General features: G+C 52.1%; 11 protein-coding genes across 11 annotated transcripts; 5 read left to right on the forward strand and 6 right to left on the reverse strand.

Annotated features, from left to right (window-relative positions):
• Window positions 1-522: 522 nt before the first annotated feature.
• On the forward strand, window positions 523-2,579 carry rlmA (SRF-type transcription factor RlmA; the record flags this gene model as incomplete). The annotated part of the gene is made up of 3 exons (XM_025582764.1): window positions 523-578; window positions 674-830; window positions 894-2,579. The coding sequence occupies 3 exons, from the start codon at window positions 523-525 to the stop codon at window positions 2,577-2,579; spliced, it is 1,899 nt and encodes a 632-aa protein (XP_025440674.1).
• Window positions 2,580-3,302: 723 nt separating this feature from the next.
• BO95DRAFT_186787 (uncharacterized protein) lies at window positions 3,303-3,666 on the reverse strand. The gene has a single exon (XM_025580912.1). It carries the CDS (start codon window positions 3,552-3,554, stop codon window positions 3,342-3,344), a length of 213 nt encoding a protein of 70 aa, XP_025440675.1. The 5' UTR covers window positions 3,555-3,666; the 3' UTR covers window positions 3,303-3,341.
• Window positions 3,667-3,777: 111 nt separating this feature from the next.
• On the reverse strand, window positions 3,778-5,902 carry BO95DRAFT_366841 (MDR family MFS transporter; the record flags this gene model as incomplete). Its single annotated transcript, XM_025582765.1, has 5 exons — window positions 3,778-4,892; window positions 4,952-5,073; window positions 5,154-5,464; window positions 5,532-5,561; window positions 5,642-5,902. 5 exons carry the CDS (start codon window positions 5,900-5,902, stop codon window positions 3,778-3,780), a joined length of 1,839 nt encoding a protein of 612 aa, XP_025440676.1.
• A 1,275-nt stretch (window positions 5,903-7,177) lies between these two features.
• Window positions 7,178-8,923, reverse strand: BO95DRAFT_444494 (EF-hand domain-containing protein). The gene is made up of 4 exons (XM_025586901.1): window positions 8,471-8,923; window positions 8,377-8,395; window positions 7,441-8,299; window positions 7,178-7,332 (listed from the first exon to the last, which is right to left on the reverse strand). The coding sequence occupies exons 1-4, from the start codon at window positions 8,509-8,511 to the stop codon at window positions 7,310-7,312; spliced, it is 942 nt and encodes a 313-aa protein (XP_025440677.1). The 5' UTR covers window positions 8,512-8,923; the 3' UTR covers window positions 7,178-7,309.
• A 371-nt stretch (window positions 8,924-9,294) lies between these two features.
• BO95DRAFT_366800 (putative short-chain dehydrogenase/reductase family protein) lies at window positions 9,295-10,355 on the reverse strand (the record flags this gene model as incomplete). The annotated part of the gene is made up of 2 exons (XM_025582762.1): window positions 9,295-9,418; window positions 9,475-10,355. 2 exons carry the CDS (start codon window positions 10,353-10,355, stop codon window positions 9,295-9,297), a joined length of 1,005 nt encoding a protein of 334 aa, XP_025440678.1.
• A 648-nt stretch (window positions 10,356-11,003) lies between these two features.
• On the forward strand, window positions 11,004-12,541 carry BO95DRAFT_454492 (gamma-glutamylcyclotransferase; the record flags this gene model as incomplete). The annotated part of the gene is made up of 6 exons (XM_025588265.1): window positions 11,004-11,042; window positions 11,388-11,455; window positions 11,538-11,569; window positions 11,646-11,695; window positions 11,830-11,925; window positions 12,035-12,541. The coding sequence occupies 6 exons, from the start codon at window positions 11,004-11,006 to the stop codon at window positions 12,539-12,541; spliced, it is 792 nt and encodes a 263-aa protein (XP_025440679.1).
• A 1,897-nt stretch (window positions 12,542-14,438) lies between these two features.
• BO95DRAFT_187060 (RNA recognition motif domain-containing protein) lies at window positions 14,439-15,255 on the forward strand. The gene is made up of 4 exons (XM_025580913.1): window positions 14,439-14,556; window positions 14,618-14,690; window positions 14,750-14,856; window positions 14,916-15,255. Exons 1-4 carry the CDS (start codon window positions 14,537-14,539, stop codon window positions 15,094-15,096), a joined length of 381 nt encoding a protein of 126 aa, XP_025440680.1. The 5' UTR covers window positions 14,439-14,536; the 3' UTR covers window positions 15,097-15,255.
• Window positions 15,256-16,200: 945 nt separating this feature from the next.
• BO95DRAFT_187202 (E3 ubiquitin-protein ligase) lies at window positions 16,201-18,113 on the reverse strand. Its single transcript, XM_025580914.1, has 2 exons — window positions 16,803-18,113; window positions 16,201-16,724 (listed from the first exon to the last, which is right to left on the reverse strand). Exons 1-2 carry the CDS (start codon window positions 17,780-17,782, stop codon window positions 16,403-16,405), a joined length of 1,302 nt encoding a protein of 433 aa, XP_025440681.1. The 5' UTR covers window positions 17,783-18,113; the 3' UTR covers window positions 16,201-16,402.
• A 319-nt stretch (window positions 18,114-18,432) lies between these two features.
• On the forward strand, window positions 18,433-20,465 carry BO95DRAFT_515824 (uncharacterized protein; the record flags this gene model as incomplete). Its single annotated transcript, XM_025591777.1, has 4 exons — window positions 18,433-18,565; window positions 18,623-18,897; window positions 18,966-19,032; window positions 19,093-20,465. The coding sequence occupies 4 exons, from the start codon at window positions 18,433-18,435 to the stop codon at window positions 20,463-20,465; spliced, it is 1,848 nt and encodes a 615-aa protein (XP_025440682.1).
• Window positions 20,466-23,084: 2,619 nt separating this feature from the next.
• Window positions 23,085-23,778, forward strand: BO95DRAFT_465287 (uncharacterized protein; the record flags this gene model as incomplete). Its single annotated transcript, XM_025589130.1, has 2 exons — window positions 23,085-23,213; window positions 23,314-23,778. 2 exons carry the CDS (start codon window positions 23,085-23,087, stop codon window positions 23,776-23,778), a joined length of 594 nt encoding a protein of 197 aa, XP_025440683.1.
• A 125-nt stretch (window positions 23,779-23,903) lies between these two features.
• BO95DRAFT_444505 (uncharacterized protein) lies at window positions 23,904-24,969 on the reverse strand. Its single transcript, XM_025586902.1, has 2 exons — window positions 24,422-24,969; window positions 23,904-24,345 (listed from the first exon to the last, which is right to left on the reverse strand). The coding sequence occupies exons 1-2, from the start codon at window positions 24,690-24,692 to the stop codon at window positions 24,242-24,244; spliced, it is 375 nt and encodes a 124-aa protein (XP_025440684.1). The 5' UTR covers window positions 24,693-24,969; the 3' UTR covers window positions 23,904-24,241.
• Window positions 24,970-25,008: the final 39 nt, after the last annotated feature.

A 25,008-nucleotide genomic window follows, 5' to 3' on the forward strand; every position in this document is an offset into this window, starting at 1 on the left:
ACTGGCTTGTCTCATTCACATCGATATCCACATTAACCCCATCCACTGTTTCCCCCAATTCTCAAACTTAACTCTCTTCTTACTGCATCTTCCCCCCCCCTCCTCCCCTCCCCCCCAGTCCCCTCCCTCCCAAAAATAGCGCGCTCATTCCCAATCTCACCACACTTACTTACCCTTACCTTTTCTACCTTCCCTGATCTTCGTCATTCGTTCTTCTTCCTCTTTGTAGAAGTGGTTTCGAGGCTTCCCTATTTCCTACCTCTCGGGATATCGGTAAAAATTAATAATAATTTTCAACCTGACCGCGACCTGGCTCTCTGGTCGTCGCTCTCTTTCCTATCTTTCTCTCTTTCCTATTATTTTTTTTCTTATCTCTTCGCGTTCTGGAAATACCTTCATCGGGCGGCGCTTCCCTGAGTTTCAGTTCGCGCCGCTATTCGATTCGGACGAACTATTACTCCACTTGGCATATTTGTGATTGACCATTGTCGCCAGTGCCGCATAAACGCGCCTACATCCCTCATGGGTCGGAGAAAGATCGAGATTAAGGCGATCAAGGATGACCGCAATCGCTCAGTGTAGGTCTTTCCTGTGCAGCTTCTCGATGAGTTTGGGGTGATGGTATCACCACTATTTGCTAAACTAACTGACTGACATTTCTGTCGGTTCCCAGGACCTTTCTTAAGCGAAAGGGCGGTCTCTTCAAGAAGGCACATGAGCTTGCGGTTCTTTGTTCGGTCGATGTCGCTGTCATCATTTTTGGTCACAACAAGAAGCTATATGAATTTTCGTCCTGTGACATGCGAGAGACGCTCGCTCGATATCAATATGTGCGGTGGGCCCTCAGATTCTGACAACTCGTTCCTGCAGCTAACGCGACCCATTTCTTGCAGTTTGGACCTCCCCATGAACACAAAGGCCCGGAAGACTTTAACGGTAAACGCGACGATGACGACGACGAAGATGAGACGACACCCGCCCCCGAAGACATTCATCCGACGCCTCCGAATCCTCCCATGATCCCCGCCCATATTCCTGGTCATCCTGGCTTCCAACATGTCAATCACGCACCGTCAGCTTCTCCACCCATCCCCAACGGGATGCCCTTTGATCCTCGTCATGGTACCCCTCAACCACAAGGTATCTCGAGACCGTCGTCAAGGAATCATCTGCGTCGCGTCAGCTCTAACATCGGACCTCAACAACATCATGCCACACCTCCGCCGCCTCCGCCGCCACCACAGAACGGTTTCACGTACATGCCTAATCCATCCGTCTATAATCCAGCAGTTGCCCATCCCATGGCTCAACCTCCTCGTCCCGGTCAGTTTGCGCATTATGGCCCACCGGGGCCGCACCATCAGCCCGGGCCACCCCAGCATCAGCATCAGCATCCGCCCATGCCACCGCAAGCAATGCCACCGCATTCGATGGCGCCTCAATCGATGCCGCAGCACCTCGCACCGCATCCACATCCACATGCCATGACACCGCAACCACCACCCATGGCTATATCGCAGGCGCCGCATCACCCACCCGTACCACAGGTCGCCCAAGCATTTCTCACAGAACAAGGTCGAGCTTCCATGCCCCCAACATTTGCACAGCATGAGCCGCAACCGCAACCGCAACCGCCGCGGACGGTATCACTTCCCGAAGCGACCGCTGCGGAGCAGATGCCGGGCCCTCTGAAGGCAGAGGGAAGTCCTTCGCCTCCTCATCAAAGATCTCTATCGTCTAAGTCGCGCAGTATCTTCACCCCTATCGACGACCGCGGCTCAGTCCTAGCGCGTCACTTTGGTGTAGGCCCGCCCACATGTGAGCCGGGAGAAAATGCCCACCTCAAGGCGGAAGTTCCGCCGCTGGGAAATTCCACTGATGTAAAGCCACCCAAGCCACTTGCAGGGAAGGCCGGGAAAGCAGGGAAGGCCGGGAAGGTGCCACCACCGCCTCGAGCGGCAACGGAAACCCCACGCCCCCAGCCTGTAGCGGAACTAAAGCCACCGGCACGAACCAACAACGGCCAAATACCCCCAAAGCGCCCGCAACTGAAGGTGCAGATCCCAAGCGAGAATTCAGATAGAGGCAGTGCGACAGGCGAATCGTCCTCACGCGACTCGGCGGGTAATAAGACATTGACGCCGGCAAAAGCCAATCCAGATACTAGTCATTCGGGCGTGGTTCTTCCTCCGCCGTCACCATCCGCTGGCGCGATCCTTAGCGCGGGGGCCCAGGGACCACCGAACCCGTTTGCCAGACCACCACCGCCTCCCGGCCCGGTCGCGCAGAACAATGCCGCCTACAACAATAACAGCAATATTGACACGCCAATCTCGGCTCTGCCCAGTCGATTTGTTTCAGACGCACTGCTACCATCACCTTCCAGCTTTTTCCCCGAATGGGGATTCGGTCGCTCGGGTCCGGACAGCAATATGCTCCCAAGCCCTTTGACGTTCCCGACCCCGGCCGTGCAGACCGGACCTGGCTTCGGACGTGAAGACAACGATCAAGATAAGAAGCGCAAAAGCCCCGACAGCGGGCCGAGCGCTGAAGGGGTGATGAAAAAGCCGAAGACGTAAATTTTGGAACTTGCGAGTTGTTGCGCATCACCAAGTTGACGGTCTCCCCCTATCTCATTGGCTCTATTGTCTCTTCTTATCCCATGTTTTGAATAATGGCATTTACATGGCGTTAGTGAATTTACTTGTCAGGGGAGGAAGTTTTGGGCAATCCGTTTGTCGAAGTTAGTGTGTGTGTGTGGATGTGTGTGTCTGTGTCACTCTCCTTTGTTTTAGGGTTGTCTTTTGCGGAACAACTTTATACCCCTTTTCCTTTAGTATCTGTCATCGTTCTCACTTTCCCTTTTTGTTTTGTCTAGCTGGGCTATATACTGTGTGGGTATTGCTTCGCTTTGCTACTGAGACCCTCAGATCTCCAACACACCTACTCCGCGGCGTACTTTCCTCACCCTGTGATTCTCCAGTTCGTTCGTCTCTGGAAACCGAGGGCGGAAAGCTTAAAAAGCGCCCCCCCGGCGCGCATTGCCTCTTCCTTCCTTTCTGTGCCCTCTTAACTCTAATTCTTCTTTGTGTTGTTACCTTGGATTGCACCCGAGGGCGATAGTGCTGGTGATGGTGATCGGTGATCGGTGATCTCTTTCTTTTCTTTATGTCCAGTACTTTTTTTTTCCATTTTCAATTTTTCCCTTATTTACTTTTTTTTTATTTTGTGTCAAAGAATGTATATAAAAGGTGGGGGTCTAGCTGGATATGGATATGTTTGATTAGGAAAGTGAAATAATTTGATCTCGCTTGATGCATAATCCACACCCATTTCCATTTTCAATCATGACTGGTCATATCAGATTCATTGGTGCTGGATATCACAAGTATATGTGGTTTGTAGATGGTGAGTAGCACTCGCACATGGAGTAAAGTAAGTGCTGCCTGCGTATGCTGCCGCTTTTTTCTTGAAAGGCTCGCAACGCAATGCAATACAATGCAAACAACGCAATGAGGAAGGAAAAGAATCCCACCTCCCCTTCCCCCGGGCATTTGAAGTATATATGCCAATTTTGCCCTGAAATTCGGTCTTGGGGAAGAAGGGGAGAGAGGGGGTCAATGGGAATATGTAGACATTATGAAATAGAAAGAATATATGCTCTAACTCTTCTTTGGAGTTGAAATTATTACCTACCCTTGACCCTTTGCTCCATTCCGCTGGGATTTGAGAGCCAATAAAGGACAAGGGACGGAGTGAGGTGGGGTGGGGTCCACACTATACCTCCTCCTTCGGCTGGGATTCGCCGTGTTGTTGCTTCTGCTGGGCCTCCAGGACGGCCTTGCGGGCTTTCTCCTGCTCCTCCAGGCCGGTCTTCGCGATGGTGTGGGCCCTGCTCAAGGTGACGGGGCGGACGAGCAGGCTCAGGGCCAGGCCGAGGGCGGCGATGGCACAGTAGAAGATCCACATGCGGCTGAAGGCGGTGGTGTAGGCGTCGAGGACGACCTGGCGCTGGGCCTTGGGCAGGGAGCGCAGGAGATCGCCCTGGGATCCACTGAAGGAGGAGGCGATGGCGTGGGCGTTGTCGGCTCCGACGGCGGCAGCGATCTGGGGCATGCGGCTGGCGAAGACATTCTGGTAGATGACGGTGCCGAGGACGATGGAGATGGCGGCGGAGACCTGGCGCATGAAGCCGAAGGTGGCCGTGCCGGCGGCCATGTCACTGGGGTGGATGTTGGCCTGCAGGGCGACGAGCGGGGACTGGAAGAGCGGGCCCGTGCCGATACCGCCGATGATCTGATAGATGATGATGCGCGGCCAGCTAGCGTAGGCCTTGAGGTCGATGAAGAGGCCGTAGCCGATCGTCATGAGGAGGAGACCGCCGGTGATGAGCTCGCGGTAGCGGCCGGTCTTCTTGATGACGACGCCCGTGGCCGCGGAGAAGATGGAGAGGCTGAGCACGGTGGGGAGGACGTAGACACCGCTGAGAATCGGGGACGCCAGAAGCACCGTCTGGAAGTAGAGCGGGAGGTAGTAGGACCCGGAGATGAAGACGAAGCTGTGGCAGAAATTGATCAGGAGCATGAGCACGTTGTGGAAGTTGTTGAACAGCCGGAGAGGGATCACTGGATAGCGCGCGATCTTCCACTCATTGATGAAGGCGACGACCCACGTCACGATTCCGAAGATGATTAAGCAGATCACCGTGGCCGACGCCCAGGGGTAGCTGACGCCGCCATATTCGAGGCCGAAGAGGAACATGAGCGTGCCGCCGATCATGAGGAAGGTGCCCGACCAGTCGATAGAGCGGAGTCCTGCAAGAAGGGGCACTTTGCTGGCTTCGATCTTGAGGAAGAATATGAGGATGACGAGCGAGAAGCCTCCGATAGGTACTGGAAATCAGGTGTTAGCGTGGATATGGATTGATTTGCATAAGCAATGAAGGACCTACAGTTGATGTAGAAGCACCACCGCCAGGTTACACTGGTGGTGAAAGCACCTCCGATAATAGGACCCAGGGCCCCTGCAATGGCCCAGGTCGACCCAAAAATGCCGTAGTACATCGGACGTTCCCTGCAAACAGTCAGTCTACTAAGCCGGCCAAGCCCTCCGGAGGGTTGCTGCTGGAATGTCCAAGGCGAGGTTATACTAACCGAACACTGAACAGATCCGTCACGCAAATGTTAGCTAGAACGATGATTCCACCCCCGCCAACGCCCTGAATCGCTCTGCCGGCGATGATCATGGGCAGGTTCACTGCCAACGCGCAGATGAGACTGCCCACCAAGAACAAGAAATTGGCAATCAGGATGATCTTTTTCCGGCCCCAGACATCACTGATCTTACCCCAGAGGGGAACACAGGCGGCGTTCGCCAGCATGTAGGAGGACGCAATCCATGAGTACCCGCCCTCCGATGCATGGAAGTGGTTGGCAATAGTGGGGAGTGCTGTCGAGACAATTGTCTATGAAGCGAGGCACCAGAAAGTCAGTAGACTGGCGATCAAGACCCAGGGATCCAGAAGACCTTACCATGTCCAGAGCTGCCAAGAACAGAGCCAACTATATGTGACATTAGCGTGCTGTCACAATGTCCGAGCCGGAGTGCATAGTAAAGTGGAGAGAGAGATGGATTAACCTACACAGAGAGCGGTCATAACGACCAAGATCTTCTTCTTCCCCAGTTTCTGTGCCTGAGAGGGCACGCGATCCAGCGGGGCGCTAGCAGCAGCCACAGCAGCCTCATCTTCTAGCGTTTCATCATGATGGCCTTTCTCTGTTCCGACGGGGATTTGTTCATGCGAGGCTGTTCGTGAGGGGGGCCTGACAGCGTCAGGCTTCTCCGACCCAGCTCTGTAGGAAGAGGAGCTTGCCTCGGATGGTGACATGCTCTCCGCAATCATCGGACCCTTGTCCACTGAGGTCTCCTCAACGTGAGGGTGTTGATGACCCGTCATGACTTAGTGTATAATATCCAAATTCGACGAAAGTAGACGGGAGAGAACCTGAAGAACGAGAGAGAGAGAGAGAAAAAGGAAAAGAGGGGGAAAAGAACCGAGGTTTTTTTTTTGGCCGCTCTCTTTTTTTTCTCTTGAGTTGGACTGGAAGGACAGAGCAGAGACCGCAGAGCAAACCGGGTTGTTTCCCTTTAGTGTTGACGGTGGCGGGCGAACCCCGACGGTTGCAGCAAAACTTTGGGGTTTGGTTTAGCGGGTGCCCCCAGGCCTGTTTTTCTTTTCTTTCTAGAACTGTGGCGCGTATCGAAGTTAGCTAAGTATGAGATAATGAGAGACAGTCTCAAGTCAATTTTTGATTGCTCAGCATTTTAGCTCTAAAAGCAAAAGCAACGAACTAAGCTACCACCTTTTGTTTTTCTTTTCTTTTTTGCTGATCCTATTTACGTACTCCGTATTATGTTTGAGACCGAGACCGAGACCGAGACTTTTCGCACTTTAGGCGTCGGAGATAAGGTCGGCTTTGTGGTCCTCAACCCCCGAAAAGGGTAACTTAAGAGATGAGAACAGAAGGGGGGGAAAAAAAAAAGGGCCTCGACTTTGGAGCGGTCCCTGAATTGAATTTTGGTTCCAGTTGGAGTCATCATCACCATCATCCTCTTCTTCGGGTTGGAACGTGGATCGTCTTTTTATACAATAACTTCTTACCATTGGGTCCGCAAGCGACTAGTATAGAAGAGAGGGGGGGGAAAAGTCAGCTGCAGGGCGGAGAATTCCAGTCAACCCCACGAGGCTTGGTTGATTTCCATCTTCATCTTCTCGGACTGTCGGACTTTTTGCCCGCCGACGCCGAGCTTTCTGATGAGTCGATGAGATGAGTCGATGACTTGATGATTTGATACAAACCACCTGCAAACTGTATGCCTGCCTGCCCAACAAAACCGACTGGCTCTCACCGCATAGACTATCCGTGACGGTACAGGTAATAGCCATAGATAGCCTGGAGCCCGGAGCTGACTGCCTTGTGCAAGGCCGAGATCCAGACTCCAGACTCCATCACCGCCCGATGTTCTAGGCAGGTGAACTGTATACTAGTCACTCCCGTCTGGACAAGAAGTACTGTACAGTACCTGGCACTTCTCTCATAAAATCAAATATTACCTAGGAATGTTCTTCACAAAGAAAAAATAATCTCTTCTTAGCCCACACCCCCCCTATCACCATGTCCATGTATGCCACTGGAAGAGAAATAAATAGGGTATATAATGTACAATGACAGACACATCATGAAAAGAGTGCGATAATCGATCATCTCCACCTTTACTATGAAAACACCCCCAACTCCACGCCTTCCATCTAATCCTGTAACTGAAGAATCTCTGCAACACGGTAACATATCACACACACGCGTCAGCAATCTGTCGGTTGCAATACCGCTTTTTTTTTTTTTTTTTTCTGTCTTCGTGGGGGGCTGCGTGCGCACTCACCTGTCAAAAACTCCTCGAAGCTCACCGTAATATACCCATCCCGATCGTCGTCATACCGTTTGAACACGTCGGTCATGCGACGCAGACTAATGCAGGCCTGCACAAACAGGTCAAAACTCATGCCATGTTTGCCATAGGTGTGCCCGTTCATCTGCCGCCCCTTGCTCTCGAAGGTGATGAACATGACCTGCACGAATCCCGGGCTGAGGCGGTACCCGAAAGCGACCAGCGCGTTCTCGAACTCGGGCAGGCTGATCCGTCCGCTCCGGTCCACGTCGAACCGATCGAAGAGCTCCCGCCACGCCGCCAGATAGCGCCAGAGGGAGACGAACTCGTCGAACGAGATCGTCCCGCTGCTGTTGCGGTCGAACATGCGGATCATCATCTTGACCGTCTTGGGGTGGAACGAGGTGTAATCGCCGTTCACCAGTGCAGAGCCCAGCTCCAGCTCCGTCAGCGCCCCGGAGTGCGAGGTGTTGGCGGCGCGGAACAGGGGGTACAGCTGCTGTGGGTCATCGTCGGGGACCGAGAGTGGAGGAGGGTGTGGGGATTGCGGTGGACGCGACGACGGAGGAGGACGGTTGCGCACGGGCTGGGAGGGAGGTGGCCCAAAGCCGTAGTTCTGGGGAGGGGGCGAGGGGTGTAATGGGTGCGGACGCTGTTGAACAGGAACAGTCGGCGATCGTCCGCCGTGGTGAGTCTGTTGGGCAGGCGCTGGGTAGCGCTGCGGGTTGGCGCTCGGCGCTCCGGACACTGGCACGCGCGGAGGCACTCCGCTGGGGGAATGGTGAGAAGACTGTCGTGGGGGTCGTGGGTGAGCTGAGCTGCTCGTCTGCATAGCACCGAGCATCTGCGCAACCTGTTGTCGTTCGCCTCAAGTCAGTAGCTGCGGGGTAGAGAACTAGATCAACCTGCATCGTCCGGGTTCCTGCGTACCTGCTCGGGCTCTGCGTGACTGTGCTCATCATCCTCACATATTAGCGACAGTTGCTCAATGTTTCTGGCGGGCTTATCTTGGTTCTCAACTCACGCTGGCAGCGCATCTGGATTGTAGGACTGATTGTACGCCATGGCGGCAAAGGCTGACTGACGTAAGGGCGGCGGGCGCAATCCGAGCGACAGGCGTCAAAACGGGCAGCGTAGGTTTGAATTGACCCAATCCTCCAAGCACGACCAGAAGGTGAGGTAAGGTATCTAGTTGTAAAGAATTTTGGAGTGGAAGGCAAGGACCGAAAGGAGTTCGGGGAGAGAAAGGAATTATTAGGCTTTGGCCATGCAGTTAGTTGTTAAGTTAGCGACCAGATTCGTTTTGGCGGACCTGCAGAGCGGAGCCGTGGGGCGGCGGTTTAGCAGGAATCGCCAACCGAATTCAACCATAAAAGGGGGCAGAAGAACGCGGTACACATACTCATAGGTACTCAGTAGTAAAAAGTCCGTTTCATGGGCGCAGATGATCCGTCAACCACTCCAAAGAGAACAAAAGGATTCAAACCAGTTGCCTTCTGCACAAGCAAGGTTCATTGGCTTGACCTTTGTCATTGAAGGGGGGTGAAGGTTAAAACTGCGAGCGGAACGAAGGCAGATCAGGCCGACTGAAAGAAACTCAGCCCTATATCCGACACAGCTTATTTTTGAAGCGGTTGGCCCACGGGTTCCATTCCAATTTGTGGTGGATCCCACGCAAAGGAAAAAGGCATCTGTGCTACTTCTGAATTCTATACAAACTAGGATTGAGTCGCTGAGAGGCTGTGTTCAGAGCCAGTGGTTCAGAACATAAAAGACTTCGTGTCAAAGAATGCTCAGCCTTGCGATGTCATTCGCAGAGGCCACAAGACCGGGGTAGCCTAGGCGCCGTCACGAACCTCCGACCAACTGCTCCAGCCCCTCCTTCTGTTCATTCAAAATAGACGCGATCTCGTTCCAAGCGATGTTCTGAAACTGCTGTCCTTCCGCTCCCGTTGTCAACGCGATCGATTCGCTGTTCTTTGTTAACCAGCACCCTGTAACCGTGGGACAGGTCCGAGGTAGACTCACTCTAGATAACCATCGTTTCTCCAACACTTCCCATGAGACTCCACCCCCTGGTAAGTGGCACTCACCAGCGATCGGCTGCCTTGCTCAGCTGTGCGCGCAAAGAGTTTATACGCCAGCCAAGACAGCCATCGCTCGTAAAATCTACGATACTGCCGCCCGAGTGACGAGGCACAAAACCCGGGACTTACGGAGTTGATGATCACGGGGACCGTCCCGTCTTCCTGGCGAACCATACCGGCAGCCATCTTGAGCATATACTCGAGCAAAAGCTTGGAGATCCCGTACTGCTGGCGGCCTATGAATTTGCGGGGATCGTTCAGATGCTTGAGTAACGGCTCTTCCGTTCGGAGGCTCTGCGCCTTGACCCGAACGAACTGTTGGCTGGAGACCACTGTAAGATGTGTTGGCTGCGTCGGTGTCGAACTGCGTCTCAGCTTGGGGAGGAGGAGGAATGCCAGTAGGGATGTCGAGAGAGTGTTGACCTGCAGCGTCTCCTCCCATCCTTCCGGCGATACGGTGTAGTCTCGATTCCATAGACCCGCGTTGAGGATTACAATATCCAACTGGTCCACTTCGTTGTTCACACGCTCGGCGAAGCTCTTGACGCTCTGGAAGCTGTTCATCTCCAGCTGCCACACTTGCACCACACCCGGTCTATCGGTGCGTCGTTCAAGCTCCGCCTTGGTCGCTTGGCCTTTTTGCAGGTTACGACTGCCTATGATGAGTGAGTCCACGCCCAGGCTGAGGAGCTTGACAGCCGCCTCGAATCCCAGTCCGGATGTTGCTCCAGTCAGAAGCACCGTCTTCCCTGCGAACGACACCTCGCTGGGATCGACCGGGATATTGCGTCGCGACCGACGTAGCCGAAATAGCCCTGCCATGACGAATGTGAAAAGACACAGCAGTATGGCCTTCGAGGTCGACATTATACGGCCGAGGAGGACGTTGCCAAGGTCTCGAACAAGGCTGGTGTAGCAGATCCAACCGATTCAAATTGAGCAGATTCGCGTAGTGATTTCCAGGACGTGGCCGTCTCAAAGCTAATGATTAGCCGCGACGACTGGACGTTGGTGATAGCTGCCAGCTGATTTAGCGTATTGCTAAAGCCGGGTCCGGTGTCTGGGCCGGCCCCGCTGAATCTCCCCGAGACGAACAAGATGATGGAGACTGCTGGAGCAGGAAACGAATACGAGAGCGAGGGTGCGCAAGCTCTGCAGCAAAGTCCGAGCAAGGATGGGATGGACCAAGCGGGGCTTCTGCAACTGCGATCCGCCCCCCTGACAAATTGGGGTGGTCGATTTGCCTTTGTGAGGCTCTGCCTGTAATCCATGCAAATGGGACAGAGGAGGTGCAAATTGCTCACGTAAGGCTGGGGTGATCGATCAGAGCTAACAAGAAGTACCTGAGTAAATCTACAAAATACAATTTCCGTCGCACCGCCTCAAGTGACTTCCCGAGACAATGCTGCAAGATGGCGAGATCCAGACTGGAATTGAAGTCATCGATCGGGGATGACAAACAATGCAAACATGCGGAGTAAAGACATGTGTGGGCACGCTCAGCGGCGGGTGATTTCTCATCAATCGATTATTGAGAGATTTAGTTAATCGGCGGTGATACAACCATTGTGGTAGCTGCCTGTCTGCTTGCCTCATAGATTCTGGAAAGAACCGAGTAAGTCAACTTGGAGACTTGCACTCTGGCTGCTTCACTTCACCAACCTAGTTCTTATCGATTCTAATTACAGCTTTTTGCCTAATCTCCATTATCCATACGACAAACATTATTATAGACGAGGTTGTACTCAGTAGGTCAACCCGTATCTCCGCCCAGAAAACCACCCGAGCCACATCTCTAAATTCAGGATCCAGGTTGAGGCGTTGGAGATGGGCTCGGCTGAGCAAGGGAGTGAGACTCCCAGAGACGGCCGGACATGGCGTAACTACTTCCCTAAAGGCGACCTTTGGGTGTTCGGATACGGGTAAGCCTAGCCGGTCAGCGGCCGCAGGATGATCCCTGGAAACAACAACCAATGGCTACAACCAGTGGCTGATGCAGGGCAGGAGTTTGATCTGGAAGCCACCGCCGCATTACGGTAAGTAGAGCATATGTCCATGATACTAGGAGTGTCTCATTTCCATTCATAGTGCAGATAGGCTAATCTCTGCTAGACCAACGGGTTCCCGGCTACATCAATGGCTATGTGCGGCGCTTCTGGCAGGTTCGTCGATGCATATCTCTTGCCTTGCGGTTGTGATGATTGTGTTTCTCAATGTGCAGATAAACTTACTGGCGATGTCAATTAGGCAAGGTGGGCCAAGCTATTCTTGAGAGATGACATGTCAGGGCTGACAGGCCGCGTCTAGTACCGACCATCGTGGCACTCCAGAGAACCCTGGACGAGTTGTGACAGTGATCGAACGGGAGTTCTGGGAAACGCTGGATGATCCGGTATGTCTTCTCGGTATCTTCAGCGGCCGCAATCGGCCAGCTATAACCATGAAATTCTGTTTGCTGCCAATCTGCCTATTTGAGATGGTTCACTCACAGTTTGAAACAGCTGGCGCACCTTGAAAGCTCAGCGACGGCCACGGTTTGGGGTGCTGCATATCATATCCCTGCTTCCCATGCTGAGGAGGTACACGATTATCTCGATGTCAGAGAAATCGATGGTTACACCGTCCATTACACCCCTTTCCATCCCACCGATACCCGTAAGGAGCCAAACGCAGAAGAACCAACATCATCTCCAATCGTGTGTATGGTCTACATCGGTCAACCGACCAATCCGCAGTTTTTGCGGGATCCAGCCCGGCGAGAGCAACAAGATGTGGCCGAGGTGATAAGTCGCAGTCAGGGACAGAGTGGTAAAAACACTGAATACCTGTATCTCTTGGAGAAGTCGCTTGACGGACTCGGACTGGGGAGTGCCGATGTGCACGTTACTGATCTGGTGCGACGGGTCAAAGCCCTCGAGGGCGTGGAAGAAGCGGCGGCAGAGGAGGCCAAGGCGGAACGGGATATAGAGGAGGCTCTCCATCCATCCAAAGCAGAGGCTCAGCAATGATTTCCACCTGCTGAATAGGCCCATTCGACCCGTGTTGTGTCAATGAGCTGTATCATTGCTGTTGCTGCTGCTGTATCCTTGGAGTGTTTCTGGCTTATGGCAGAGAGACCGAATTAGAACATTCTAGGTAGATAAGATCATCTTAACTTCTTTAAAGGTGTTATGGGGGATTATGGGGCAAAGAAAGCGTTGCAGTAAGAGAATGTCGAGGGTGGGTGAGGCGTGCCTCCCACGCTAGCTGCAAACCCGCTGGTCTTACGTTACGCAAGCAGGCGATAAGGACAAAAGGAGGGTCTTTCCCGTATGATCAAGCGAGACCAGAGGATGTGGTGCAGTGATTATCCAGGCCCGATTCATTGTCGAGCCGGGCTATCTGGTGTGAGGATGTGATGTATGCAAGTAGACTAGCTTTCCCAGCCAAGGAATCCTGCAAGATCGACCAGCAGTCAGTATACCGTTAGAAACTTGCAGACAGAGACAGGCCGATCATTCTGCATTCAGCTGAGGCTAAGGAGACGCGGTCTCTCCCTGCGCTCAATTTGTTCGATCGTGCATTGCGATTGATTGCTCGTGCTTCCGACAATCCCCAGTTCCAGGATGATGATGAAGAATCACTGCTGTCACCTGCACCTGGAACTAATGAAGAAATCCTTCCTTGTTGAGCAAAAGTGTCACAAACAAACCAAACCCTGAGAAGTCGCAATCTGCATGCTCGCTCCAAAGGTCCTTATCCAGACGATTTGCAGATCCGCACTGAATGCGCCATGTGTACATACAGTACGAGTATTGAGTGGTAATTTTGGCCCCTCCTTCCAGGTACCAATGAGGGGTGGAATATGGAGGAGGTCACTGCCGGTGATGAGCCGGTGATGAATCTCTTAGCGTCTCCGAGTTCACAGGTTGCGCATTTGCCTCCCCCTCATTCATAACTTACCTTACCTACCTTCAGTCTTTCGCTTGTTATGAGTAACTTACTGAGTACCTTTGAATGAGGTGCTGTACAGTACGGATTACTGCTCAGCTCTTTCAGCTCCTTCAGCTCCACTATCTATTGCCTCTTCTAGCTCTCTCCCAACTCTCACCAATTCAGCCTGTACTGTATATACAGTTAACTTACTGGACATCAGTCATCACCAGTTAGTCACAATTACCCCTCCCCCTCCTCCCCCTCCCCCGGCCACTTCTGGACCACTTGCATATCCCTAGCTCTCTCAGAACAAAAAGAAAAGAAAGGTGAAAACAAAACACAAAAAGAAAAGAAATGGGTAAAAAAGAAAAGAAACCTACTGAAAAGACAAACACTGCTCTTTTGCATTTGGACCAATTCTGCCGCGGTGTCAGACTACACCACCACCTTAACTTACTACCTACTGTATTATTACTACTCCTTTCACTCAGCCCTTCCTCTCCCCTCAGGCTCCCTCTCTCCCTTCCCCCCCCCCCGCTTTAACCCAGCCGCGTTGTCCGTCCTGTCCTGTCCTCTCCCTCTCCCTCTCCCTCTCCCCTCGGCCAACTCGCGCTTGCTGCATCTGCCCACTTTGCTGACCGCAGTCTTTTTTCGCCAGGAACAAAATCCTCCTTCTTCCACTCCCCTCCTTAATTTTTTTCCTTCAACTCTCTTCGTTGAATCTCTCCCCATCTAGGCTCAACAGACGAGTAGTCTTGCCAAGGTATGTGTCTTCTCGTTTTTGTTCAGAGCATCCCTCGGAGCGATTATCGGCAGTCATCCTCATATCTGGCCAAACCGGGTCGGAGGGGATCTTCTGCAGAGTTCCCTCGCACCAAAGGCACACTGTCGCAAGCACGCTCGCTTTCCACTGTTTTTTATTCGTTCACATCCGACTCTGATTTTACATCCTCGTGCAAAGTTTCTGTGGTGTGAAAGCAGCGTTAAACACCATCCCAAGCATCTCGACTCTGCGCTCTACCTCGGTGCTCCTGATTCCTCGGTACTAACCCAATATTCGCGCAGAACCCTACTTCTCCCTCCTCAAAATGTCTAAGCTCTTTGTTGGGTAAGTTTGCACCATTTCATGTATCTGGCTTCCACAATCAGATAGGACTAACTCAGCATAGTGGCCTGGCCTGGCACACCACTGATGAAACCCTCCGCCAAGGATTCCAGGACTTCGGAGTCGTCGAGGAAGCCGTGGGTGTCCCCCTTTCTGCGCTATTGTGAGCCGCAGCATCTAATCAAATTTTTCTCAGGTCGTTGTCAAGGACCATGATACCAACCGCAGCCGTGGTTTCGGATTCGTCCGGTTCGCAACCGATGAGGATGCCGACAAGGCTATGGAGGCCATGAACAACCAGGAGTCAGTAACCTCTCCTCTTTCCCCTCGCCCTTTCTTGACCTAGTACTCATCCTCAACAGATTCGATGGTCGGGTTATCCGAGTCGACAAGGCTTCGGAGCGGCCTCGCGGCGGCGCTGGAGGTGGCGGTTTCCACGGCCGAGGTGGCTACAACCAGCGTGAAGGAGGCAATGGAGGTTACCGTGGTGGTTACGGTTCGTCATCCATCCTCCGCTCGACGTGGTCTCGAAGTATCAGCTAACCCAGATTACAGGTGGCGGCGGTGGCTACGGCGGCGGTGGTAGTAAGTCTAAGCTTCTCCTGACATTCGCCTCACAGTCTCACTGATGAAAAGATTACTAGACTGGCGTAGCCCCCAGCAGCAATCCTACGACTCGAACCAGAATGCTTGATTGCCTGCGCCGTGCATGTCGACCCCCAGATGTCTTGCCCCCTCTCTCCTTCCCTTTGACCCTATTTATTCCATGCAAACCCTGCTCTTAGTCCCCAGGGGTTTTCAGGCAGGGATGTGAATACGAAGGAACGAAGTCCCGAATCTGTTATGACGGTTACCCAAGAATGACTGGAACGATCACTGCCCCTGTTATGCTCCCTTTCTCTTCTTTTGAGGCTTCATCTCTGCTGTTCTGCCCTGGCTGTCTCTCAATCCGGACTCTCCCCTTTTTGCGGTTGCTCTCTTACATCGATGTAATTTGGCCATTATGGGAACTTGATCTTCTGAGCCGATCGTGAGAAATTGCAGAATTGTTGTGCTTCATAAAACTTAAAAAAAACGCAGGTTTATCTCGGTGGAACACCCCTCAGCTGAGGCAGTCCACCCTCCGAAGCTACTAGAGTTTTAAAGTCTTGAAGGGAAGGTATAGTAACCACGGCAGCGAACCGAACGCAGACAGAACAAGAATTTGACGTGAAACAAGCTGCTAACTATCCCCGGGAGCTATTATGCAGGGCTCGATGCGTATCGACTCACGGGCATCGCGCAAGTCAGCCGCGGTTAGCATCACACACAGGCCAGTCGACTTGACGACGCTGTCCAGATGGGAACGAGGGGAAATGCAGAGCAGATCTGAAACTATGGAAGATTCTTTTTCAAGGACTCTTGATGACAGCGCCCCAGCAAGAGATCTGCCTACTGTGGAGTAGTGTAGGCCTCTCGGCAGGACGAGCAGTACTGAGGAGCGTGGTTGGGGGAGCAGAGTACGGTTTGGTGGGTAGGTCTGTTGATCGGCATGGTCTTATGTTTTTGGGGTTTGTGTGAAGTCAATGCATACTCGACATTTTCAGGAGTGCACGCTTGGACAGTCTCTTGGAATTATCATATTCATTGGCAAACTATAACGTGTGGGCATGCCTCGGCTGCGAAATGCTTACCATGTCCATGCGACTTGTCCATTATGTCACAACGATGTTGCCATGTGTCGACATGTTAAGAACAGATTACACAATCATACACAGTACATATCAGGGAAATTTTGAGAAATAAAAAATCAGAGTAGAAATCATCACCAATAGTGAGGCACACTCCAGTGCATTCCAGCAGAGACAGACTAAAGACGATTGAATCTGCAGCGCGCGCAAGCGAGCAAGCGGCATTGTCGGCATTCGTAAATAAAGTGCGGGAAGTTGTCGTGGCACTCTTCGCACTGATGAGCGCCTTTGACACGCTTCCAGTTGTCGTGGTCACACTCGTGGTCTTCCTGGAGGTTCTGTGCCACTTGTTGAACTTCCTGCTCGGGTGGGGGGTCGGCTCGATCTCGACCGGCGACGTGTCGAGCTCGGAGCAACAGCCTTCTCTCATCCCAGATCGCACAGGTGCACAGTTTCCAGGTAGAGCCGCAGACATAGCAGAACTCGTACCTACAGCGACATCTGTGAAAAGAGAGATATCATGGGTGTGAGCTATGTGACAAGCGGAAAGCCATAAGAAGAACAAGGGCTTTGACCTACGTGATATGGTTGCATCCTGTTCCCAACTCGATGACATGGCTGCATCGCGCACAGCGCTGCCATCCCTGCTCGGCTGCAAGGTTTAGAATAGTCTGGTCTTCAGCCTGGTCATTCTCGCACTCGGTCCCTACATGTGCGGGCCGTTTACAGAGAGTGCAAGTCTCCTGTTGACAGATCTTGCATGTGCCGATGTAGCCCTGCACCTGATATGGCATCAAGTACTGACCGCAGCCCGCTCTGGAGCAGTAGGTCTTGTACGGATCTTCCCTTTCAATCAATTTGTCCTCCAGCTGCTTGGCCTGCCGATGGCCCAGATGATCCTGGAGCGTCGAGGGAGGAATCGGCAGACGGCAGCAGCGGAGCGGCAGCAGCGATTCGTCGGCCAGTGCCTCTCTGACTAGACGTAACACACAAGCCTTACAGTACTGATGCGAGCACGGTGTCTGCATCATACTCTTCAAGGGCTGTTCCTCCAAGCACGCAACACACTCAGCCGCGCCAGTGTCATCCAAGGGGGGCTTTGCGGCGGTTCTGGAAGACGACCCAGCGCCGTATCCGAGAGCAGCTGCAGTGCGGGCGGGTAGCAGAGACGAGATATCGGCCCCGTCTATCTGTGCCAGGATCCTGGTGGCCTCCTGGGTCTGTTGCGTGGCTAGACGCTGGGCTGGCTGGTGCTGGGCCTGTTGCGCCTGGTTTCCATATCGAAGAGCGAGCGTTCGGTCGGCGAGTGCCTTGCTCTCCTCCTGCGCAGCTAAGGTGAGTGCCACGCGGTCGTCGTAGGTTGCTCGATCGATGCTCAGGGCCATCTGGTTGTCATGGGTGGTCGTGGCGCACTGTTGGATCTGGGATGCCCATTCGCGTAGCGCGACTTCATGATCGGATGGTCCACTGTTATTGTTCCTGGCCCTGCAGGCTTCGATCTCCTCCTGCACATCATGGTGGAGCAAACTCAGGATTAATTGTGCGGAAGCTTCATCCATACTGGTTAAAGTGCTGTTGATGGGGTTTTCGGTGTGCGAGATGTGTTGGGGCTGTGGATTTTGATAAGTCTATGATCAGAAATATGGAAAGTGGTCGCAGCTTAGAGAAGAGAAGTGCAGAGGAGAGAGCAGCAGGTTGCTTTGCCAGCTTAAAGGGGTTGAAAGAAGAAGTGAGGAAGAAAGGCGAAGAAGAAAGATGAAAGCAGAAGACAGACAGGTGCAAGAAAAAGGACGGTGAGTTTGAGTTGTGTTCAGTATGCATTCAGAATGACAATGAAAGCGGGAACATAGTTGTCAATACTGAACGTAGTCATCAAGGATACAATTAATGGGAGCAGTGCAGTGCAGTGCAGTGCAAGGCAGTGCCGAGGAGCGGCTGGCTGGATTCCTGAGCCTGCTATATAGTCTTTTTTATCTAGGAAGGCACAAACTTCCGGGGTAAGCGACATCATCCTGAAGCAAGCATAAAGTCAACTGCTTGTGAGTCGACCTCGTCCTTGTATTCTCTTCTAATCGTCCTAGACTTGTTCAATCCCTAACTTCCTTGATTCTATAGCAACATACTATTCACCTTCCAGTCCCTCTTGTCCTCTCCCTATCTCCCGGCAAATTCTAATCTCCAACTGCATCAACAACTTCAATCATTACCCATGCCTTCCTTAGCTTCGCAACGTCTTCCTCAAGAGAAATATGCCAGAGTCGAAGACTGGATCTTGAGAGATGACGAAGACGCGCCGAGATTCTACAGGAAACTTCTTGCAGACCAGACTTCGATTCGTGCAAGTGAGTCTCCCCATCACGATATTGATGGAAAATGTCACACTACTACAGCCCAAACAGCGCAGCCCAAAGCTCTCGCCCAGAGCAATGCTGACGCTACCTTGCCAGAGGTCGGAGGATGCTCACCCTCCCATCTCGCCGATGCAAAGCCTACTGCACTGCAGGATGAGAAGCTTGATAGATACGAGCGCCGTATGAGGCACAAAACCAAGGACGACCGATATGACTATAAAGAGACCAAGGTCCAGAAGAAGCTCGAACGTCTTTCAAAGCATCTCAGGCGAGCAATCGCCCACAAGTTCCATGCGCCCAATGTGGCCCAAGATCGATTGACGGTAAGTCATGTCCTCTGAGCTACTTAGTATATTCCCTTCATAATATGACGATGCTGATGAGATACAAGATCAACCATCGCCAAGACTTGGGAATCTTCAAGAAGGGAAAGACCTCTTCCCCTATCAAATCTAGAGGTACGCTTGCCTCAGACACGCTCGAATATCTCTTACATATAGATTTTGACTGTGCTCTAGTCCCCATACTTGGCTTTTCAGAGGAAGACTTCCTGGCAGGAAAATCTCAAAGCCTGATCCCTCGGAATGATGTATCTGAGACGTATTTCGGACCGCTCCCAGATCGTGACATAGCAGATACAACCAGACGCGAGATGCAGAAATCAATTCGTCATGAAGATCACCGGTCACAACACGGCACAGATGGGAAAAATGGAAACGTGCTAAGAAATGCTATGAGATCGCCACGTACTGCCTTGGACCTGTCGTCAGACCCCGACCTGGAAAGCCACACTAGAAATCTTCTGCGGGTTAATTTCCGCTCTCCCACGAAAGCCACTCCGGGAAAAAGGCTATGGACTCTGGAGGATTTACACCGCTTACTCAGGGAGAGAGAGACCCTCTGGGACTCGGGGAAGAATGATACTCAAGCCTCGCAACGCAGCAGAATATCTCTTAACAGAGACTTTCTCAAACGCATGTCCTCGTCATCGCCCATGCGAACCGCAACCACTGCGCCTATGCCGCCCAAGAAGATTCAAAGAACTGGAAGAGGACATGCAATTCAGCGGGAGCACAGAGATCCAGGCATCAAGTCTCGAGCTACGATATTATCGGCAAATTCTAAAACGCCTCCAGAATACGCACACCGACAGGAGGAATCCTTGCGGAAAGTCACCAGAGACTGGATCACTCCGACAAAGTCATCTCAGCATATATTACCCTGTGAAGTTTTACAGAATGAAAGGCCCAATATGCCAGATGTGCCATATTCTGAGGGCAAGGATGAAGTGTGCCGTCAGGTTTCTTGCGATGCCCAATCGAACTCGACGTTTGTCACTTCAAGCGGGCATAATGAGATCATCGATGACTGCTTCCCATTGAGTCCCAGCAAGGTGGACTATGCTGCCCTCGAAGCTGCGTGTGACGCCATTTTGGCTTCCGAATCGAACTTCTTCGAACCTCTTCAGGAAAGTTTCAGAGAGATTTCCGCTTCAAGTTTCGAGCCTGGGATTCCAACACGGAGGTCGGAGAGTGCTCTGGAAAGAAAGCCTTCAGCCAGGGATACACATGAAGACACGCATGGCTACGCAAATGACGATCGGACATGCTACTACTTGTCAAGCCATTCGGCGGACAGGTCGTGGAAAGCCCCGGCAAGCGGTGCGGTGAGAGATGTGCCTCTCTCAAGGTACATTACGACAATCTATGACGGCGGTCTGTTCACTGAGAATGAACAAATGCAAACGCGCGCTGAGTTTACCACCCATGCAGAAGGCTGCTTGGAATGCAGACTGCGACAAGGCTCTGGCTCGCATTGCGAGCCCACAAGGCTACAAATTGATGTCAGCGATGATCTGAGAGGGTTTTGGCAGCGAAGGATGTTGTATTGACGGTGTACTATATTTTGTCAACTCTTACTCCCCCAATATCTTGTATTGGTATTTTGATGGGATGATTTTGCATTTATTGGAGCCAAGCTCGGTTGTATTTGAAAGTGAGGATGCTTGCCACGATTATTTGAGGAGATGAGAGTATCATGTTTCCTAATTTCTGGGAATATTCAAGATCAATTGAAGATCAGCATGACAAAGAAAATGGAAATATGAGTAAGAAAAAGGTGGGAAGGTACATCAGAGGGGCTCAAAATGAAACCAGCCTATGACAGACAGTGTAATTGATTGACCAGGCTGTCCAGTCTACCATGACCCTTGTTCTCGAGTAGGTAGCCCCGAGCTGGCTCACTAGGTTGGGGTGTATTTTGGCCGTAGCCTGGAGAGCTCCCTGTCAGGTCCCGAGAGCACGGTCAGGGGTCACAAGGTGTCATTGTGCCCGTCTAAGTTAACATACCTTATTTGATGGGGCTTGGCATTTAAGCTTGATACATCAACAAACAGAACTGTTGTAAGAAACCTCCCAGTATGCTCCCAGAAGCTCTAGAATGCTCCCACCCTCTTCATTAGTCTAGATGATAAGCAAGCCGCACTGTCTGTTCTCCCGGAGCCTCGACGCCCTCCACAGGGTAAAGCTCAACAGTGATCGGTACTGTAATGGCCATGAGAGAGTATATTGCTTTCTCTTCCCTTTTCTCACTGCGGTAAAAGTGACGTTTGTAATCAAAAGGCTCAGTACCCTGCTATGAATTGCGACCCTGACACTTCCATTGAGTCACCAGCCTTGCAGGGGAACCTCAATACAACAGGGCTATCCTACTACCCCTCCACGGCTGAACCAGGCTGCCGTCTGAGGAGAATGATGGAGCGAACCAGACCCCTAACTGATTACGCCAGCTTGCAGGAGAAGGGGCAACGTAGCAGGATCTTGATAGGTGTCTACGTAAATGCATGGGAGGAAGCGTATGCGATATAGGAAAATCAGGCAGAGAGACTAAGTCTTTCAGGCAACAGGCAACAACCTGGGAGTGGATGTGATGGGGCCCATTTGCTGAGTTGACTGGACGATAGAGCCGTCAGGACAGAAGTACTATGTGTCTGGGGGCCCAGACCGTGGACCGGACTGCAGCAGACCTAACCAGGTAGTCGGGTCAAACACGCTTGCAAGGAAGGGTACGGAGAATGAGTAAAGGGCTGCAGGAACCGACTTGTCGGGATGTTTTTGGTTTGTCGCACTTGATTTCCGGTGCGGATTGAATGGTGCTGCAACGCTTCTCTGGGGGTGGTCTGGCTGCATGTGTAGGTATTGAGACCCGAGGAATCGTTGGGCAGTGAACTGAGCTTAGAGCTGATGTTATGCGTGTTCCTTGTTGCTTGTTCGTTGCTTTTTCATTCTTGGCTGTTTGGCTTCCAGGATATTTGCAGGAATAGGGCCAATCACTCAGGCAAAATCTTACGGGTTGTCTTTCTCCAGCAATGCCCTTGATAGTGTCAGATAATTGATCGAAGTCATCCTACCTGTATCACCCATATAGATTATTAGTGAGCCAAACTTTAGGCTTTGGAGTCATCGACGAACGATCTAAGCCACCGCCAGATTCGCAAGTCAGATCTGTGAGAGGATGCAGCCAGCCCCCAACTGAATTGTCAGCGGCAATAACGCAGGAAAAGTAAATTCGCCGCCGATCCGGACCCGAGAACCAGGAAAGGACTCGGATGGAGCCTTCCTGGCTTGCATTTATCCATGCAGTGTTTCAACTTCAGGAAGCATATGACCTGAGACTCTGATAGGCCGGTCAGAACTGTCTAGTTCTTACCGTAAGTCCAGGAGGCATTCACTGTGTGTACGCCAAGACATATGTGCAGATTTGATGGTCTGCTATCACTTTCTAGTTCAGCCAACACGAAAAGCAGCTGAGGGGTCATCCGCTTTGGGGTGTGCATTGCCGCTTATCTTTTGTTCTGAGGATATCATCTCCGCGGAGGAGAGTGAAGTTTCTTGATCAAGCGTATGTGCGCGCGTGTGTACATACTAAGGTACTATTGTCCGTTGTAGAGAGGCGTTGTCGCAGGACATTGTGGCTTTAAGCTAGCTGACCTCATTCACGCCAGAGTCACCCGGTTTATCCCCTTTGTTGGGTCAGTCACTAGTGGCGAAGTGTCAGAAATACCACGTACTTACCTTGCATTTGGCAGTCTTTGTCAGGTTCTTAGCTGACTTCGGTTGCGCTGCGCAGCTCAAGAGGAATTCGCTACGTGAAGGAGTTAAACCCACAAAGGAAGGAGTCGTATGATACAATAACCTTACTTCTTTCTGACCTGAAAAGGTACAGATCAACTCTGGCTATCAGTTGACTGTTCCATCATGTCGACTTGTTGCATTGGCTTGCTGCACTATGCTGTGTACAGATCCCCGGCCGGAGGGTGGTTCGAAGCTCGTCAATGGTCTCGCATGAGACTTTAGTGAGAGCTTGGCTCAGCGCAATTAGATCAGCTGGGGAACATGGAGGTAGGCAAAGAGAAGCTAAAGTATCTGTCCATTGTGTCTGGGGGTTGTATAAAGAGGTACAGCAAGCGATGGGTGGGAAAGCACAGAAGATCAAACCAAATGCGAAAAGAATGGCCAACAAGCAAGATCCTCCTTCAGCTCGAACGGCAGCTGCGACTACTCAACGTCCAGGCTTGACTTCACTTCCAGTGCCATTGATCGAGCGCAATCTTGCAATTCATGAGGAACTCAGTGAAATGGTCTGCTTGCCCCATTCCTCTACCTCTCCCTCGTCTTCCTACTCTCATTACACGAAACTTGTCGTCTTATGCCTACTGTGCCACTAACATCCCACCTCAGCACGCTCACACAGAGTCTACCGTGCCATCATGGATCGACTCTCTCATCGCAGAAGAACGCATCCACGCTTACTACTCCCAGCTCGGCGTCTCTCTTTGCGAGCCCCCGGCTGTTGCCAACCATGATATCGAATCAGGTATGGAGCAGCTCCTCCAAGTCGACTACTCTTCTTCCACAAAGCAACAGCCGAGTGCCCGACTCGCTGCTAGCTCGGACAACCAGGTGCCTGCTTCACTGAAGCTCTTTGAGAGTAAAGTCGCCCTGGATCAGACCAACATCCGCCATGAAACACCGCTGGAGCGCTTCCTCACGCCGGGATACAGCGATCCGTGCTTCTATGCCCAGCCTGCACTGGCCCAGGCGGGCATCCAGCTGGGGAGCTTGGAGGGGAAGGAGAAAAGGAAGCGAATGGCGAGGGAGAATGTGGAGCGTGTCGTTTCTAGGAGGGTGGACTCGTCACCCTAACCCTCTTTTGGAGTGTCTCGCGTGTATGCTCTCAATCCGTTTCTTATGCCACTGGGAAGACGTCCCTTCTGCCCTGTAGTACGCCGGGCCAGATTTCTAGGTGCATGCTAAAGACTTGGATAAGCCCTAAGTAAGGCTGATATTTGGGGTATACCTTTCTAAATAAACAAACAAATATGCTATGCTATGAACTCAACACCAGAGATCAGACCTGTTATCTCCAGAGGAGAATCTCCTATTCACTGGACATTTTTTGGAGGCGCAAGATATATCCAAGTGATCAAGCCCCTCAAAAAGCATCTGAGGGGCTGCTCCACGAAAAGGGAAAAGGTTCGCCTGATACCATCGCGAAACTCCTTTCACTACAAGAATAGGATGCTGCAACGGTATAGACCCTCGGATATAGACAGCGCGAGAATCCCTTCCCATATATAACTCCCCCCCCTTTTGTTTCCACTATCGCTTATAGAGGGGAGAGAGCCCCTACAGCCCCGGCTCCCTTGAAGGCAGCCTTGTTGCTTACGACCACCTCAACGGGGTACTTCCATTCCATGAATCTCGTCCAACCTGCATAAAGTATCAGCACCTCATCCCGGAGGCATAATCAAATCCAAAGGAGGGGGTGGGATTCAAGGCAGCATACTCCAATAAGCGCATTTCCGGCCCAGATACTTCCCCACGAACGGAACGAACACCATGGTCAAAAGCATCTCTAACTGCTCCAGACTTTCGCGCCATTCCTCCTCCGCGTCGGAGTAATCTGAGAGGGTATCGAGGTCGGAGACGGAGGTACTTTCGGAGGGGAGAGAGGCGATGTCGTCGTCGGAGGCGGAGGAGTAGGATCGGTCGCGGGAGGAGACCATGTAGGCGGAGGTGGTGAGGGAAGGGTTGGAGGCGGAGGGCGAGGCAGACATTTTGACGGTGGGAGGGTCGGTGTGGTTTTTCCAAAGTATAGAGTACTAGGTAGCAGGTTGCGTAGTCTCGAGGAAAGATGCGGGGATGAAGTGGGTGTTGGGTGTTTATTGGTATCGTCGGAGGTGGTGGCAGTGGTGAAGAGAGGGATGGAATGGTGTCAATCGGAAATCTTCGCAATCAAGCAGTGGCCTGCCTACCGCCTGAGCAAGGAATTCAGCATGAGCCAACTTTGGTCGAATGTGAAGGTACAGCAAGGTATCCGAAGGATAGCAGCGGATAAGGCTTGGAGCTCGGCGACGGTAGTTCTTGTTCAGT

Source organism: Aspergillus brunneoviolaceus, assembly GCF_003184695.1.
Source record: "Aspergillus brunneoviolaceus CBS 621.78 unplaced genomic scaffold BO95scaffold_47, whole genome shotgun sequence".
NCBI lineage: Eukaryota > Fungi > Ascomycota > Eurotiomycetes > Eurotiales > Aspergillaceae > Aspergillus > Aspergillus brunneoviolaceus.

Excerpts from the sequence above, each read along its gene's own strand:
- BO95DRAFT_187202 (XM_025580914.1), bottom strand. The coding sequence starts at position 17,782 with ATGGATGAAGCTTCCGCACAATTAATCCTGAGTTTGCTCCACCATGAT. Across the intron at positions 16,725-16,802 it reads ACAGGATGCAACCATATCAC|ATGTCGCTGTAGGTACGAGT; the intron begins GTAGGTCAAAGC and ends CTCTTTTCACAG.
- BO95DRAFT_187060 (XM_025580913.1), top strand. The coding sequence starts at position 14,537 with ATGTCTAAGCTCTTTGTTGG. Across the intron at positions 14,691-14,749 it reads TCGGAGTCGTCGAGGAAGCC|GTCGTTGTCAAGGACCATGA; the intron begins GTGGGTGTCCCC and ends AATTTTTCTCAG. Across the intron at positions 14,857-14,915 it reads GAGGCCATGAACAACCAGGA|ATTCGATGGTCGGGTTATCC; the intron begins GTCAGTAACCTC and ends CATCCTCAACAG.
- BO95DRAFT_444494 (XM_025586901.1), bottom strand. The coding sequence starts at position 8,511 with ATGGCGTACAATCAGTCCTACAATCCAGATGCGCTGCCAGC. Across the intron at positions 7,333-7,440 it reads CTTCGAGGAGTTTTTGACAG|AGATTCTTCAGTTACAGGAT; the intron begins GTGAGTGCGCAC and ends ACCGTGTTGCAG.
- BO95DRAFT_444505 (XM_025586902.1), bottom strand. The coding sequence starts at position 24,692 with ATGTCTGCCTCGCCCTCCGCCTCCAACCCTTCCCTCACCACCTCCGCC. Across the intron at positions 24,346-24,421 it reads CCGGAAATGCGCTTATTGGA|GTTGGACGAGATTCATGGAA; the intron begins GTATGCTGCCTT and ends TACTTTATGCAG.
- BO95DRAFT_186787 (XM_025580912.1), bottom strand. The coding sequence starts at position 3,554 with ATGCCCGGGGGAAGGGGAGGTGGGATTCTTTTCCTTCCTCATTGCGTT.